This window comes from Nansenia antarctica (assembly GCF_963989245.1).
Source record: "Nansenia antarctica genome assembly, chromosome: 9".
Taxonomy (NCBI): domain Eukaryota; kingdom Metazoa; phylum Chordata; class Actinopteri; order Argentiniformes; family Microstomatidae; genus Nansenia; species Nansenia antarctica.
The window spans coordinates 30920141-30937828 of record NC_137679.1 but is presented as its reverse complement, the minus strand read 5'-3'; the positions used below and the strand labels follow the sequence as shown (position 1 = coordinate 30937828).

Here is a 17688-nt window from a genome sequence, read left to right as displayed (position 1 = left end):
CGATGACAGTCATGGGAGCTAGTGTTTTAGAATTCTCTCTCTCTCCTACTATCTCTCTCGCTCTCAGGCTTGGTCCAACAACAAAGATCGTCAGTTCCCACCACACACACACATACACATACACATACACACACACACAGGTGCTCTCTCACGCTCTGTCAACACTATCAGTCTCTGAAAGAGACCCTGAGAGAGAGGCACAGTAAATCACATGAGTTCACTACATGGGACGACGACTCCCTCATCGGCTGACCACATGACCTGACCAGGAACGCTCAGACAGCAGGGCCCTAGACCTCCTCTCACCTGCTGCTTTCTGGAAGGCTGTGATGGCGTCCTCCAGGCCCGTGCGCGTCTGCCGGTTGCAGCGCGTGCCGATTTGGGTGTACAAGGCTCCGATGTTGAACAGAATGCTAGCCTTCTCCAGGGAGATGTTTTGTTGGCACACGGGGACGCCCGTGAAGGAGTCATACCTGACGGAGACAAGGCACAGAGTCAATGATGACAACACCACCCGACACCGTAACCAACCGCGGACCAACCGCTCTTCTTGGGAAAACCTTGAAATCAGTCATCTGAGGGTTTATTGATTCCCTAACACACAAAGTAACCACATGGACACAACAGGTTTGGAGCAGTATATCCCACCCATATTTTTTATTTTATTGGATAGAGATAGTGAAGATAGACAGGAAAGTAAGGAGAACAGGGCATGTCAGCAGGGCATGGGCCGGATTCGAACCCATGCCGACATGGGAATATGTGTGCAATGTAGACCGCGGTGCTAGACCACTGGACCCAACAGGTTAGACCTGCTGAAGTATGTACTGTATATCCTGTTCATTTAGATATGGCCGTGTGGTTATTTAGCATGAAACAACCAACTGCATGGTATTATAATGTGAGGTGTGAGGGCACCTGGAATATCGTGTATCGAGTTGAAATGGCTAGACCGAGCACACCTGGCTACTGTATATTCATTCCAACCCCCCGGGGTGGAGCATACCATGACTGACAGGGTATTTGAGACACTGAGGAGGACCGTACCAAGTGAAGAAGACGCCCTGGCGGGTGGGGGAGAAGAAGCGGCTCTCCAGCAGAGGCATGTGGCTGAAGTATTTGGCCAGCAGCTCGATCCCTTGTTCGCTACGACTGGGAGTGCGGCATGCCTGCGGAGAGTTGGGTGGAGAAGGTTACATAAACGCATGCAATAAATATATATATAATAAAAGATGAATATATCTGTTGACCAGGTTGAACACGAGTAGTACCTGTCGCAGGTCTATGAGGTCAGCGATCTCGTCCTCGTAGCTGGCTGCGTCCTCACTGTAGTGCTCAAGGATGAAGTCCTGAAAAAAAACAAAAAAACAACCCAACCCAATTAGGGAGGAGAGTCACAGTAGCCAAACTCCAAACCATAACAGTACCTCAAAAGCACCATGTAAAGAGACACAGAGAACAAAGCTACTATAGCTAGCAAACAACCAGCCTATCCTACTCTATCATCAGTATAGCCTAGATGTTGATATTCATTTCTCTCCACTCCCTCAATGTAGCCTTTAACCCAGCGGATGTCCCTCTAGCTACGGAGGCGATGCGGCTGGTGCAATTGGCTTGGTGCCAGACAGGTGGAAAATGACACCTAGTCATTAGCTAAGTGGTAATGAAAGGCTTTTCTAAGTGGGCCGAATACAAACAACCTGTGTCGCTATGTCTAGTGACACCTAAATACTGCAAACATCCACATGAAAGCATTTACAAGCAGGCTCACACTGACACGGCTATGTTGTTGTTTTTCCTGGCTGATTAAAGACCTGGGGGCTATTCCCTCCATCAATCTCTCGCAAGATTTATCAAAATAAGCCTGGATTGTTTTTTACAAGTCTCACGAGACTTATCAGAATAAACCTGGATTTTCCTTTAGCAACATTGATGGAATACCCCCCCTGAACTACTACTACTAGGTTGTGAATTGTTGTGAAAAAGTGAAATGCTGTACCTTGAAAGCGACAGAGAAATCCACCTCTTTGGTCTCCTTCAGGCCCAGGGGAATGAGAGGGATGCTGGAGCTCTCTCTGTAAACACATGAGAAAACAGTTACATTGTACGTTTGAGAGGTGAAATATGACTATTTTTGAACAGTGGGGGTTAGAGAGCGGATATCAAATGATATAAGATCACACGTCAGAGGGAACTCCCTTTGACGACAAGGCATGCCTTTTCACCCAGACACACCACGAACAACAACAGCACCACCACCCATAGCAAACAACAAGGTGGACTCCATTATCTGCATCCACCTTGATCAAATCACACAATGTGTGTTTGTGTGTGTGTGTGTGTGTGTGTGTGTGTGTGTGTGTGTGTTGGAGGGGCTTGTTGATAGATATAGACCAGGTACAGCTTCCTATCAGCGGTGAGAGGAAATATCACCTGACAGAAACACGGTCTTTAGATAAGAGGATTTACAGAGAACGAAAACTGTCAAGGCCCCTGTGGTTTAAGGATAACATGGGGTGTGGTGGAAATAGACCACAAAGCTTTTTTTTTTATCAAGCTGTTGGGTCCTGTCCTGTTTTTCAGCCTAAACCCATTCAGTTTAATAGCTCAAAATGACTACTTCATGGTCTTGGCATGAGCACATAGATGTACACTTCCAGTGAATTCCCTGGGGGCTTTGCACTGCATACCATTTTGCTCTTGTTCTTCACCTAGTGATCCACTAGTATCCCTGTTTAGTTTTTGTAATTCAACGAGAAACATCATTCAGTGGTCCTCCGTGGCTCAGGTGGTAGAGCAAGGCGTTAACAATGCTTAGATTGTGGGTTTGATTCCTGTTGGGACCATACAGGATAGAAATGTATGCACTCACTATAATGTAAATCGCTTTCTGTAATTTTGCATTTTGTTAGTGCCTTTGTCACGACTGGTAGCATGAGGCGGTACCTGCAGCCCATTCATGTTGCACAGGTAGTCCAGCTCCTCCAGGATGGCGCATCCATACGGGCCGTCGCAATAAGGTTTGCTGTACAGTCTCAAGAGCGTAGAGGAGATACTGGGAGACGGGCCATTAGAGGAGAGCAGGACAGGGAGACGGGCCGTTAGAGGAGAGCAGGACAGGGCCGGAGAAGGACAATAATCCAGCAGCAGAACCGATATCTGCTCCTCTGTGTAAATAGGAACAGGAGGAGCACTGCCAGAGCCCTACAAAATGACTTCCAGCAGGCTACTCGTGTGCATGTTTCTGACCAAACGACATCCTCTAGTGGGACTTGTGCTCACAGCCCAGCACGGTGCAGATCAATTGGCATTTGCCAGAGACAACCAGAATTGGCAGCTTCGCCATTGGCGCCCTGTTCTCATCACAGATGAGAGCAGGTTCACACTGAGCACGTGTGTGACAGACGTGAAAGAGTCTGGAGATGTCGTGGCGAACGTTATGCTTCCTGTAACATCTGAGTCTCTAGTGGAGCTTGAAGACATCTCCTAAAGGTTAGCCGATCTCCAGGAATGCTGAAAGCCTCCTCTGCCTACTCCTCCGCTCAACTCCCCCTCACTGGAGAGAAAGTGGTGTGGGAGACACAGAACAGAGGCGGCCTCACTGAGTCCGACCAACCGACAACCGGCACTGGAGCTTATACAAGAGGGAGAGTTATGTTGGACAATCCTCTCCTTTCATTAAAAGTAATAGTCTGTTCAAGTAAGTATAAGTCTGTTTCATCAGCTCCAGCCAGAGAGGCAATAAACGGCGGGGGGGGATTTGAGTCTGAGCTAATGGGAGGTCAGTCAGTTTGAGACTGGGTCGTTCATAACTCCGGTTGGAAGGCGGGGCGGGGGAGGGGGGGACGGGTAGAGGTAAGAAAGTCATCGGTCTATATTGTGTCTTCTCCAAGCCCTGGGTGGAATTCTCTGCCAACTGTTCGCTGAGTGCCCTTTGGTGTCAGGGCGGTAATAAACTAACCGATATGTTGAAGACGCTCTCCTCACATGGACGCTAACAAATACACCTGTATGTCGAGGATGCTCTCCTCACATGCCTGTGCTGTCATCCTAAGATGGTTAGGCGCTCTTATCTTCCTCTGTGTATCTGTGCTAAAATCAAGAGCTCTCAAGTTGTCCCCTTGAGGTGCTACTAGATGACAGTGATTGATCATAAGCTGCTTAGTTCAAGTCAAGGTCAGGGCTCTGCAGTCATAAACATACTGTACAGTAAAAATCCACCTCGTCTCTGTCTGTCACACGTTACCTCACGATCAAACCAGCTCGATCCGGTCAGATGAGAAAGGGAGACGGCGCGGCGAAGCGAACGGGAGGATGGGGGGGGGAAGCCGAAGAACGAGAGGAGATCCTTTGTTCTGTGTCTCTCTCGTCCACGACACGGTGAGGTAACGTTACAGGTAGGAGAATGGGGCTATGCTTCCATTGTGGTGAGTGAGGAGAGAACAAGCATTGTGCGACAGCGCATGAACACACCGTTCTGCCCCGACACCTGCGTGCAGCACCCGGATCACGAGAGAGGGAGATAGGTCTATCTTTGGGCCTTTCGGTATTCCCATCCGGTTGGACACACAATGGAGGACAGGTGATTGCAGTACTTCTGTGTCTTCTGTTGTGTACGGAGCCATAATGGCGTTCCTGTTAGCATTGTCTCAGGGCAGAGACAGGAGCAGGTGTCTAGGTCTCTGTGGGATCCGAGGGGCTGAAATGGAGACTGATGGGAGAGAGAGATTGATGCACAGCAACAAAGGCTGTTCCCAGGCCTGTGGTATGTCTAATCTCTGGGTCCTGTGTGACTCACACCACAGGGGAGAGGAGGCGGGGGGGGGGGGGGGGAGAGGTGGTTTCGTGAAGGTCTGGGTGACGTTGGGTCTGGGTGATCTCAGTGCAAGGTCATAGGTCATAAAAGGAGACAGAGCCCTACTTTGAAACCCGAACTAATCCAACCCAGACCACTTTACCGATTTTTACAGTTCTGATTTACTGTTAATAATGCTATTCTGAACCACAATGAAAAAACAGCCCAACAAACAGCCCAACAGCAGACCATTTCACAAATGCTAAACACTGCAATGTGTCGATTTGGCCTCTCTCCAACCTCAGTGAGGAGCTCACTCGTGTCTGGGCTTTAAACAACCTCAAGGAGGTTGGCATTTGTTTTTATATAGGACATTAGAGAACCCGGTTTCCCACTTAGTCACACACAAACAACACTACGAAGGAGCTGGCTACTGCAAAAAACACTCAAACCTTATTATGGTGAATTAATTGGCCTTCTGAGAGACCGTCTGAGAAGTGATTCAAGGAGGGAAGAAAGAAGAGCTGGCACTCTCAAATTATCAACAGCAGGAGAGAGAGAGAGAGAAAGAGAGGAAAGAGAAAGAGAGAGAGCACGAGAGAAGAAAGAGAGAGGACGAGCGAGAGAGAACATGAGAGAGAGAGAGCGAGAGAAGAAAAAGAGAAAGGGAACGAGAGAGGGAGCATGAGAAGAGCGAGAGAAGAAAGAGAGAGAGCACGAGAGAGAGCGCGAGAGAGAAGAGAGAGAGAGGAGAGAGAAGAGAGAGAGAGCACGAGAGAGAGCGCGAGAGAGAGGAGAGAGAAGAGAGAGAGAGCACGAGAGTGTGCTCCAGTGCCAGCACACACCACACCAGACCAGACCAGGCTTCTTAACAGATGGCTGGGTCAGAAGAACGTGCCTCAGCCCGTCTCTAGAGAATGACCCTCAGAGACAGAGCCAGAACCAGCGGCTCCTGGCCACCACCTGACCCCCTAATCAGGCCGCTCTGCTGGGTTGACTTGGGGGGCATGGCCTCCTCCAACAGAGGGTGTGTGGCTGCATGCAGATAGCTAGTTTACAGGCAGGCTCTAAGGGTGTTCTGGTCCCCTCTTAAAAGGACCACCTGAGAGAAGCATACCCTGACTCATCCTGTTGGGGGTGTGTGTGTGTGTGTGTGTGTGTGGATGTGGGTGTGTTGGAGGGGCTTGTTGATAGATGTACACCAGGTACAGCTTCCTATCAGCAGTGAGAGGAAATATCACCTGACAGAAATACGGTCCTTAGATAAGAGGGTTTACAGAGAACTATAACTGTCAAGACCTCTGTGGTTTAAGGACAATAATGGGGTGTGGTGGAAATAGACCACAGTCTCTATTAACATTAATGCAAAAAAAACTAAACAAAAACAAAACATTGTCTGCTCGTCTCTCAGCACAGAGCTCAATAGTCTGTGTGTACATAATGGGTGTCCTTGGGTTTAGATGAGCTCATATGTAACCTGAGGATGTTTTTCCAACCATGTCTTCCTTGTTGTGGTGTTCCTAGCGATGCTCATCTCTCTGGCACGCAAGAGTCGTCCCCATCACTGCGCCTGTTCACCTGCTTCCACAGAAGACTCGTGCAGCGCCTCCATCACTCTTGTGAGGGGGTGGTTTATCTTAGTGGATAGATCTCTCTGTGAACTCACTGGTTCCTCGTCCACGCTTCTCCAGTGTGCGTCCATTGTGTCAACCAGTCAGTCCGGTTCCCAGCAAACATGCCTGTTTCTCTTTCTCCTTCTCGGTCTCTCTCTCTCTGCCTGTCTGTTTCTCTCTCTCTCTGCCGCCCCATTAGCTGCCACTCTCTCATCAAGTCTTTGTTTCAACTCTCAGAGTTGCTGTGGTGCCTGTCATTCTAATCATAGCATGTCAAAAGACCTCTTCCTCTCGGGCATTCCACACTGGTGTGTATGTGTGTGTGTGTGTGTGTTGGGCTCTGGCTGTGTTTTCTTTAAAGCCAAGCAAGTTTACTGTAGTTCCACAATGATGTCTGCGTGTGTGGGTGTGTGTGTGGGTGTGTATGTGTGTGTGCATGCGTGTGTGTATGGGCTCTGGCTGTGTTTTCCTTAAGGCCAAGTCAAGTTTACTCTAGTTTATTGCATACTAAAGTAGAGGCAACCAGCAACACCATAGCACCCAGCAAAACTGTTTACAAAGACTCTTACCATTATCACAAATGGGAAGTTCTCTATTACAGTCTAAAGTATACGAAGCATATCAAGTGATATAAAATGGGAAATATGTGTCTGGTTTCATTAAATGACTGACACTGAAGATACTTCTACTGTGTGTGTGTGTGTGTGTGTGTGTGTGTGTGTGTGTACACTCACTGGGAATTCTGGTAGACTTCCACAGAGCTGTTGAGGCCCTCCAGTTGTTCCATGAGCAGTTGAAGGTTGGAGTTGACGTAGCTCAGCTCCAGGGACACCATCTCACGCACTTTGTTGTTGGAGGTCGCCCTGGAGAGCAGGAGAGAGCAAGAGCAGGGAGGGAGGGAGAGAGGGAGAGAGAGAGAGAGAGAGAGGACAAGAGAGATGTGTGTGAGTATTTGCAAAACAAACTTTGACAGATAGGTCTGAACTGTCATAGCTGACAGGTACCAGCCTCAACCTCTCTGCTCTCCCCCAATCCCCCCCCCCCCCCGCCTCCCTGACAGCTGATAATGAAAACTAATGGCCCTCCCCCAGCAGACCCACGTCTCCGTGTCCTGCTGCGGTCCTGATTTACAACGTCCTCCCTGGCTTTAAAAGGTCTCAATCTGTGTAATCCTAACAAACTTTTGCACTACTGCTTGTTTGCACAAGCCATATTTATGTATATATACACTTTTCTCTAATTATACATCTTGCATGTTACATACCTCAAGACCTATTGCCCTTCTGTACATATCATAACTGTATGTCTCACAACTGTGCGTATCATATTGACATTCATCTCATGTATATTCATTTATTCATACTCCCTGTAATACTTCATATAGTAATACCATGCACAGTCTACATTATCATGTTTTTTGCACTTTATACAATCTGGTGTAGTTTAAAGGGGTTTAGTTTTTTTGCTCAGGCATCAAAGTAGACAGCTCTAACTACATTTTGTTGTCTAAGTACTTGTACTCTGTCTAATGACGAAATTGAATCTAATCTAATCTAACAACAACAAAGCAGCTCCCAGACACTGAGGTAAATCACACAGACCACCTACACTAGACACCTTCAACCTGCACCCCATGGATCCTAACGCACAGACATTCTGATCATTTCACAAATGGATGTAAGATTCCATGGGTACCCTAGAAACATGCTGAAACAGTGAGGTTTCACCACCAAATAGAACATACTGGAGAAGACGTTGGCCGTGTGAGATATAGTGCCTCGTTAGAAGCCCCATAGGGTTGCAGAAGGCCCATAAAGGCTGGAAGCTCTATAGATCAAAGCCCAAAAGAGGTGCTAAAATAGGATGTATTGTCAGGGTGATGGTTTTCATGTCTGTGTTGCGTCAGAGAGGCAGTATCTGGCAGGATCCTGTGGGGGCTGTAGGCATGTGTGTGTATGCGTGTGTGTGTGTGTTTGTCAGGGTGTGTGAGGGTGCAGGTGATAAGGCTTCTATTGTGAGGTCTTCTTTAGAAGTGTGCAACTCCAGCTATTCACTGCAAAACCACGATAAGGATGCTCCTAATCTAGCATGCTACGCTACTTTGCTGATAAAGTATACAAAGCCCCATGATGTGTGTACACTACAGGCTACCATACCAAGGAAAGAGGAGACCAACATGTCTGAGCAAGTTCTTTATTGCCAAACACAGGAGAAAGTGCTTGCAGACCGGATAGAACAAAGGTTTCCACAGGTACGAATATATTTAGCTGACGCTTTTATCCAAAGCAACTTACATTGCAGTGAGTGCATACATTTCTCAGTATATATGGTCCCAGTGGGAATCGAACCCACTTGTTGTTAGTGCCATGCTCAACCAACTGAGCCACAGAGGACCACAGGTGGTTCTCAGACAGACAGACAGATAGACAGACAGAGATGGAGACAGAGACTGACTCTGCTGTGGTCCGTCTCCGGCTCCACAGCTGGGTGTCTGACCTCTGAGACGACCCCAAAACTCCTCAGTGCTTAACCCCTGAAATCTGTTGACACTGTGGACTCACACTACCGCATGTGCACGCGCACACGCACACGCACACACACACACACACACCTGCCTAACCTGTCTGTCCAGGGCTCTGCCTGCAGGTGTCAATCATCCTGACGCATAGATAAATCACTGACATCACATCAGGACACGTGTGTTCCTCTGCCAAATGTCGCCCTGCCAAGACGCAGTGACTTGGCTCCTTGGCTCTCACATGCTAAGAGCAGCTCTACAAGGAGCAACTGTAATATATAATAATATGCCATTTAGCTGCCGCTTTTTTATCCAAAGCGACTTACACTGTGTGCATATATGTTTCGGTATATGGTGCCAGCAGGAATCGAACCCACAACCTAAGCGTTGTTAGCGCAAAAATGTATCATTTACATTATTTACACAATGCTCTACTAACTGAGCTACAGAGGACAATGACCCAGAGGACCAACTGTCAGAGCTAAGACAGAGCCCTGGTATGATGGGGAGAGACCCAGGATGAAAAGGGTCACTGCTTCCCAGGAAGTGGACTGATCTCATCTGAGATCTTAACACCCAGCGGGGAAAAAGTGGTTTTGGCAGGCTAGGAAGTTCTCTTGAAGACGATGGGGAGCCCCAAGTTATTCTTGCGAATTTGCATATTATGTTCCAATGCATCTGCAAGACACTCACTTGCATAGGCGATTCAATCCAAGACTTTAAAAAAGGTACAAAATGTATTACAAAATGTTATTCATCGTAACAGTTTATATTATGTTGCCCCTATACCTGTTTAGTAACAAAGTTATAACATTGTATTAACATGTTGGTACAGAGTTGCCAGATTAATAACTTAATAAGTAGTTAATATAGTTAATATAAAATATAATATAATTTTATAAAGCTAATGTTTTATTTTTCTGGAAACCTTACAAGGAAGTTTTTTTTTTTTGTTAACTACTTTTCGACCGCAGCTCCATCTTGTCCGATGTTAAAACTGTCTCAGATAATGAGTGATAATGGCTGCCACTGGTCTATGATTGCAGCCTGAACTCATTTGTCATTAAGACGCTGTGCAAACGGCCTGGCACAAAATGGACGCCAGCAATGACACACTCTGCTACTGTGAATGGCTTGAGCCTTGGCAGTTGACACAGTTAACCCCACTCAGCGAACATTACCTGTTTTTTAGCCTTGTTGTGTTAGGTTCAGTATCTGTATCTGTCCCAGGGGCTTTGACAGTTCGACAGACTTTCACCTTGCTGGGTGATTTACACCTCCAGTTAAATATTTGCCAATACACAAATGGGTTCTTAATAGTGACGGCCATCTGGAGAAGGCCCCAGGGAAAACAGGCTGGACAGGGTTGACCACAGGCACAGCAGACAAGGATGAACAACCGTCCTCTGGTGCTCAAACACTGCAGCCTCTCTCTCCGTCCACTCAGCTAGCAAAGAGACCGATGTGGACATATTACATAGACCCACTGCTTTCTCTCTGGGGCGGCAATGCAGATGTCACCTCCTCTTGATGGATCCCTACCCGGGCATAAAGGACTGGGTCAGACAGGAAGACAGATGTCCCCCAGGACCAGTGATCTGAGCTCAGGGGCTTGACCCAGGAGGCTGAGGAGTGCCTTCGTCTGAGGGGCCCCATTGTGTCCGATCCTGGGTTTGGGTAATTGGTCATTTGGAGGACTGTGTACATTTGTCATTGGGGCAGAACGCCGGGACTGGGCACAGAGCTGCTTTTAAGGTCAGTAAATCATCCTCTCTGGATCTCTCTCCGTTTCCCTTCAGTAGCCTACAACAAAACACCACCTCTCACTCCAACTTCCCCCCCCTCATCCCCTCCCCCATCTACTCCTCCTTTTTCTCTCTCCCTCGTTTTCTCTCTCTTTAGATGAGAGAAGTAAGTGTGCTAAACCACTTTCAGTTCTGATAGGTGGAGGGTAGCGAGCCAAGCAACGTCCGTGGGAACTGTTCAGGCGAGAGTTAGTGGACCGGCTGTGGTTGGTTATCTGGCACCGTGGTCGACAGAGATAGGCCTATGGGGACGGGCTGTATCCGGCTCATGGTATATTATTAATAACTAATCATACCAAAAAAAGCATGGGAAACTGTGATAATTCCTAATGTGTGGTTTGGCTAGCTTTAACCTTTATCAACGTAATGTTCAGAATCTGCTAGGTTTTTCTGCAAAGCTTTTTTGGAGTGGGTCTTTCATACAAAAAAAACGTATTTAGTGTATTTCAGGTCCCAAATGTAAAATATCTATTTTATTTTGGCCTATTCTTCAACTGTCACTTTATTTTGTTGTTCCTGTTTTTGTGGTCTGAGCTGAATTTCCCCTCGGGGATCAATAAAGTACCTATATATCTATCTATCTAAAAAGGATGTGGAAACTAAGAAACCTGACAGGGAGACCAAGATATAAATCACAGGTCCTGACTCATACAGTCATACAACAAAGGCCAGCAGATTATAAGCAGGGAGCGAGTGAGGCTACAGAGACACCTGGGGCGGTGGAATGTACAACCACCGACTGAGCACCTGACTAACTACAGACGGGAGAGAGAGAGAGAAAGAGAAAAAGAAAGAAAGAGACAGACAGGGAGGTAGAGAAATGTGTTGCATGGTTGGTCAACCAGGTCACCTTTGTAGTTTACCTGGCGTTCCGCTCCGCCTCCACAGGTATGCTAACATTAGAACATTGCAGGTGGACGCCCGGGCAGACAGGTGAGGCACAGCCGTCCGCCCTGTTTTCCCTTTGGGCTCCTGTGTCTTTTCTTCTATGGTCCAAATAACCAACTCAAAACAAAGCTCACGATGCTCACATATGGGCTCTACCCTGCGTTGCAGCTGTGATTAAAGGCGCACGCTCACACACACGTGCACACACACACACACACGTACGTACGTGCGCACACACACACACACACACACACCCCATCTACCCCTCTCCCTTGCCCACGGTGTACCAGGCTGAGGAGGTGAAATACTGTGAGGAATGCAGAGGTCTTTGATGGCTGACAGCCGCTCCTGTGGAGGCTTAGACAGTCCTAATCAAAAGCAGAAAGAGGCTCAAACTTTTCCACGGTCTGCTCTCAGGCAGAGACGGGACGCCTCATTCCTCGCTTACCCCACACAAAGGTAAACATACAGAGAGAGAGGTCTCACTTGGGGAGAAGTGACAGTAGAATGGTTGTATACTGTACAGATTAAATATTCTCATATATATGTCGATCATTTTGTCATTCACATTATCAGTGTCCAGTATAAACACGCTGACATCCACATGTCATAAAACCCCATGAAAAATGCACTGATCTATTTGACTGTCAAACACTATAAAAGAAAAGCAGGTTGAAGAAATTGGCCCAAGTTCAACCCACACCACAACCCATCACAGCTGCTAACCCACGGCCACCCTCCCAGACCTCGAGTCTGGTGTGTGTGGCAATCAGTAACAAGTTTGAACTACCACCTTGGCCTGTGTGACTGTGTCTCGCTAGTCTTGTGTGTGTGGCAATCAGTAACAAGTTTGACCCTTGACCCTGACCTGTGTGAATGTGAGGAAGTGAGTGTGTGTGTGAGAGAGAGTCTCGCTGTGTGTGGCAACACCCCCGCGCAGCTGTGACAACCACAAGCTCAGCCGGTTCTGCTGGTCAGGTTATGGCTGTCATGTGACAGACACAGTGAAGGTAGCTGGCATGGAAAGAGCCAGTGTGGTAAGAAGACTTCCTGATTTGAATATAGTGGGGAAACCCCCCCCCCCCATACCACTCAGGACTGGCTTTTGCACCATTGCTGTTTTGCACACTGTACATAATACCCTAACTGTACATATTGTATTGATATCCATCACCCTTGTTCTGTACATATCATACTGCACATACCTTAACTGTACATATATCTGTCCATACTTTTATGGCTTTTGCACAATTGCAGCTATCTGGTCAGACGCCGAACCGCATTTCGTTGTCTTTGTATTTGTACTTTGTTAAATGACAAATAAATTGATTTTGAATCTGATAACAAGTGGCCGTGTGATTCCTTTCATTGGAGGATACAGAGAGGGTGACTTCACACGTGAGCTGCTAGGTGCATACATCACACCCCCGCTCCGATTGATCTATCATCTGACTAGGTTTCAGAACGCGGGGGAAATCCTAATCCACACAAATGAGTCTGTAAAAACAGAGAGCTGCATTCAGGATTCCGAAGAGGGGGCCCACTGTATGTAATTAGAGCCGTCTACTTTGATGCCTGAGCAAAAAAACAACAACCCAAAAAACACTTTAAAAATGAGGACTTGGCTTGTGAATGAAGCCTTGGAGGCTGTAAACTGAGTTTGTGATAAACGTGTCTCGACGCCTCAAAGTCTTCCTGTGTCCCCTTGCTCTTCTACCTTGGGGTGCGGCTTTCAGAAGGGGGTTTCAAACGGCTGCATAGACTCTACGACTCTGAACACTGCCTTGGGGCTCAGCCACCCAGCCGGGGCCAGATGCTTTAGTAAGCCAACCCTTTCCATACTCCATACCCCCACACTCCAGCTCACTGTAGGCAAGCCAACCTTCTCCACACTCCACACTCTTAAACCCAGTCTCTAACTGTGGCCATAATGACCTGCATGTATGCAGCCTTGCTGCCTGTTCACATGGGACCCTCCCAGATCCCTCCTGCCTAAGCCAAACCAGAGAACCACAATGAGGGAGAGGGGAGGTGGGGGGGGGGGAAGGCTGGAGGGGACCAGAGGAAGGGAGAGAGGAGGAGATGGGCAACAGGCCCTGTTAAACCACAGCCCAGTTCCACCAGCCCAATCAGAGTGTCCACAGCCCAGTCAGAGAGCCTCCCACAGCCCCGTGACGTCAACAACAACGCCTGGTCACCTGCGTCCGCCCGCTCGGTCCGTCGCCCTGGCAATGCGCATGGCTACACACTAAACAGTAGAGCAGCGGGGTAGGCTGATAAGCCGCGTGTCATAATGGTCCGTGTTTATTGGCTGTTAGGCAGGAGGAGAGTAGAGATAGGAGGAAGGAGGCGGCCTCTCACCACAAATGCAAAAAAAAGAATAAAGATTGGCTACTATTGGTTACCGGAACTTCATGTCTCTGAGGCACGTCGACCGCTAATGAAAATGACGACTGGCCACCGGCCTGAAACCAGACACACACAGACACACACAGACACACACACACACAGACACACACACACAGGCCAGGGACTTTGGGATTAGACGGGATGGTTAGAGAGGGGGGATTTCCAATATATGGCTGAGAATGAGGCAATGTATTTGGCCATGCACTATAAACGGTGTGATAGTGTTGATACTGGAACTTAGCCTTGGATCCAGGAGCGAGAGAGCAGAGGCCTGGGGGTTTTGCCTGAGCATGGGAGTAGACTTCCTTGACATTGTTGAGCTGCTGAGACTATTAAGAGGATGTGATGTTGATGTTAATGATGTTACGCACAGAGTACCCACGCCGAGAGGTGTTTCCCAGTTGGGTCATTTGCAATTCAAAGTATACTGTACAGTCCATTCCCCTGGGGTCGTGTTATCTAGACAGCTACTGGTTCATGTTGTGTGGATAACTTATCTACAACACCAGCCCCCGATATGTACTGTAGAAAGACAAGTAGTACTGTAGGGTGACACCTTTCTGAAGCCTCTGTCAAGATAACATCCCACTGGAACGCCACAGACTCTCGCAACAATTTTTCTTTTTCCGTGAACAAAGGCCCCAGCCAACTGTTAAGAATCTGTCTGCTGCTACAGCAACACCTCCTCAACAGACCAGCTCGACTCATCGCATTGTTCTGCTCTGGGTGGAACGCTACTCTATGAGGCTCCGTCATCGCAGAGATTATTTGGTTGTTTTGGTCCCAAGGAGCTTCTCTTTCTGTACTTTTCATTGTACTTGAATCTCTGGCCAGATAGAAAGTTGCCAATGGTGACAATTAGGCGACAGAGAAGCGAAGAGAAACCCTTTAACACAAAGACGGTAGGTTTGGTATCAACATGGGTAGGGACACCGACAATGGAATGATCTAATATGACTTCACTCCAAAGATAATGCGAACGCGTTCGCTCCAATATTGGTAGGGTCGTGTCTCTACTGTCCAGATGCAGACCTACACCCTCACTTTAACATCGACAACAAGGCTGTTGGAGCCTCCAAGGCCACAGGCCGAACATGACACGACAACAAGTGTTGAGGGTTGAGGATGAGGACAGTGACTTACTGTCCCAACCCTGCTCTGTGTGTCTGTCTGGGTGTGTGTGTGTTTGTTTGTGTGTGTCTTCTAGTGCAAACACAGTGAAAACGGTGTCTTTTTACAGCCGTACACCGATTGTTATTATAAGAACTTGTTTTAAAAAGGATTAGGTGAAACGTGATAGTTGCTACGTGCTTGACAGTCACTTCACAATTATCTAATCACCCCTGTAAACAAAGCCTCACAGGGGGAGGGAGAGAGCTCTAATGGTGGAGGACTTGGATACACTTTCCATTTCATGTGGTGTGTGTGTGTGTGTGTGTGTGTACACACTGTGTGTGCATGTCTGTGTGCTCATTAGGTTGTGTGTGTGTTTGTGTTTGTGTGTGTGTGTGTGTGTGTTACGACAAAAGGTCCCAATGTAGAAGTAGACGTACTTGTGCAGGTTCTCCGCTCCGGCCCTCATCCTCATCTGTTTGATGATCTGCTGGTTGACGCCGGCCCTCTGGTTCTGCAGCTTGCTGCGGCCCGTCTGGGCCAGGGGGTTGCATCCCTACGGAACAAACACGGTAAATGGACTGCACTTATATAGAGCCTTATTCCAAAGCGCTTTACAATGGCCTCTCATTCACCCATTCACACACACATTCACACACCAATGGTGGCAAGCTACCGTGCAAGGCGCCGGCTCGCACATTGGGAGACATTTCGGGGGTTCAGTGTTTTGCCCAAGGACACCTCGACATGTGGCCGGCCGGAACCGAAGACCTCCGTTCGCCGAACCGCAGACCTTGCGTTCTTCTGAACCGCCGAACCGCAGACCTTGCGATCATTAGACGCCGCCTCTACCTCTTGAGCCACAGCTGCTCCAAGAAACATATCAAGGAACACATTGCAAACCGTGCTGAGACACCAATAACTAGAATGTATTGTCCGTTATTAGAGACTTGCACTGAGTCAGCAGATACAGCAGATCACAAGGTTTTTGGCTCCTCATCACTTCCTAAATAAAAGCTGACCACTGGTGATGTTCATATTGTTTTAGTAAGAACAGGATGTATATTGCGTCATTAAGAACAAGGCAAACAGTACAATAAGCACTCCCTCCTACCTCCCTCCCTCCCCCACCCCCCATCCCTCCCTCCCTCCCTCTGGACTGTTCTCTACTGCACCGCCTGTTCTTATGGTATCAGAGAAACAAGGTGCCCGGCCTAGCTGCGTCAACAAACACAGATATACAGACATGCATCACATTCTGTTCTATGGGAATGACTCAACAGAGGGCGTTCTATCACCAAGGTGTGTCACGGACAGCATGTCACTCATACGTAGATAAAACAGGACATTATAAGAACGGGCAAGACTGCTGGACAGTTTGTGATGATCATCAATATGACTCATGTATACTGTATGTACGATCGTTACATAATTGATATGGGTGTGCATACGCATACTAAATGATGAGGTAATGTTCACATGTGATGGATACAAAGTGCCTTGTGTCAGTTTCTAAAAATAGATTTGTCCTATCTCGCCTTGATAATTGGTGAATCATTCCCCTAAATAACAACGAACTTACTTACATAAGGAAGTGAACTCATCCAACCATTAGAATTCCATTTGCCAAGTTACGACTACCGTATACTGTTCCTCAGCAAACAATTATGTTTAATGATTTCATAATGGATGAACAGGCTCCACTGCTACAGCATCATTATTCATGTAATTAAGCTACGATAAATGACAAAGACAGAAGGTCCCTGGGCCTTGGCAGGGTGAGAGGGAAGCTTATTGTTGGAGAATAGCACCGTGATGAGTGAGCGCTGACCGCATACCTTCTGAAGGCGTGGAATGTCAATAGGCCAATGGCAGCAGATAAAGGTGCGGGGAGGGGGGGGGAGTGGCAGATAGAACATTAGTCACAATAATGTCATTAATCGAGGTACGTCTGATAACGTCATAACCTTAGATGACATGGCGCGTCCTGTATCAAAGTCTCCATCAAAAGACCAAAACTCTGATTGTACCTGCATAAGGGAAGTAGCCTCATCACTATGAGGACGAGCTACTCTTGAGGACACAGCCATGCTCCCTCTGACGACAGCGATCACTCTGTGTCCCACTGACCACAGGGAAGAGGTTGTATAACACACGCCTTTTAGCTGACGCTTTTATGCAAATCGACTTACACTTCTGTGTATACATTTCTCAGTATACATGGTCCCAGCAGGAGAAACAAACAATAGTCTACCCACTAAGAAGACGACAGGAAGGCCAGTGTGAAGAGGTGAGTTTTTAGTCCCGTTTCGACGGAGAGATGACACAGTTGTACCCTGACCAGGACAGACAAAGCGTCCAGTGTCTGACCGGGGCCGCTCCGGTCCACAGCCATTAGCCACATTCTTCCCCATCAAAACTTAAAAGCGAGGTAACCCGAGTCTTCCCTCAACTACCCAGGTGACGGACCTTCAGCCAGCTGTAACTCTACCCCCCTTCTGAGGAGCACTGAGGGCCACTGACAGGCACAGAGGGGTAGGTGGTATG

The 17688-nt window shown here is 47.8% G+C and overlaps 1 protein-coding gene across 2 annotated transcripts in view; it reads right to left on the bottom strand.

The window, feature by feature from the left end:
* rhpn2 (rhophilin, Rho GTPase binding protein 2) overlaps window positions 1-17688 on the bottom strand; it is a 33090-nt gene that overhangs the window by 12422 nt on the left and 2980 nt on the right. Inside the window, exons 2-7 of one of the 2 annotated variants that reach the window (XM_080538928.1) lie at window positions 15582-15697; window positions 7143-7271; window positions 2000-2075; window positions 1272-1349; window positions 1048-1169; window positions 307-473 (exon numbers count right to left, since the gene is read on the bottom strand). In XM_080538928.1, coding sequence (XP_080395054.1) covers window positions 307-473; window positions 1048-1169; window positions 1272-1349; window positions 2000-2075; window positions 7143-7271; window positions 15582-15697 — 688 coding nt within the window. The remainder of the gene's footprint in view (window positions 1-306; window positions 474-1047; window positions 1170-1271; window positions 1350-1999; window positions 2076-7142; window positions 7272-15581; window positions 15698-17688) is intronic. The other variant, XM_080538929.1, reaches the window with a different exon arrangement.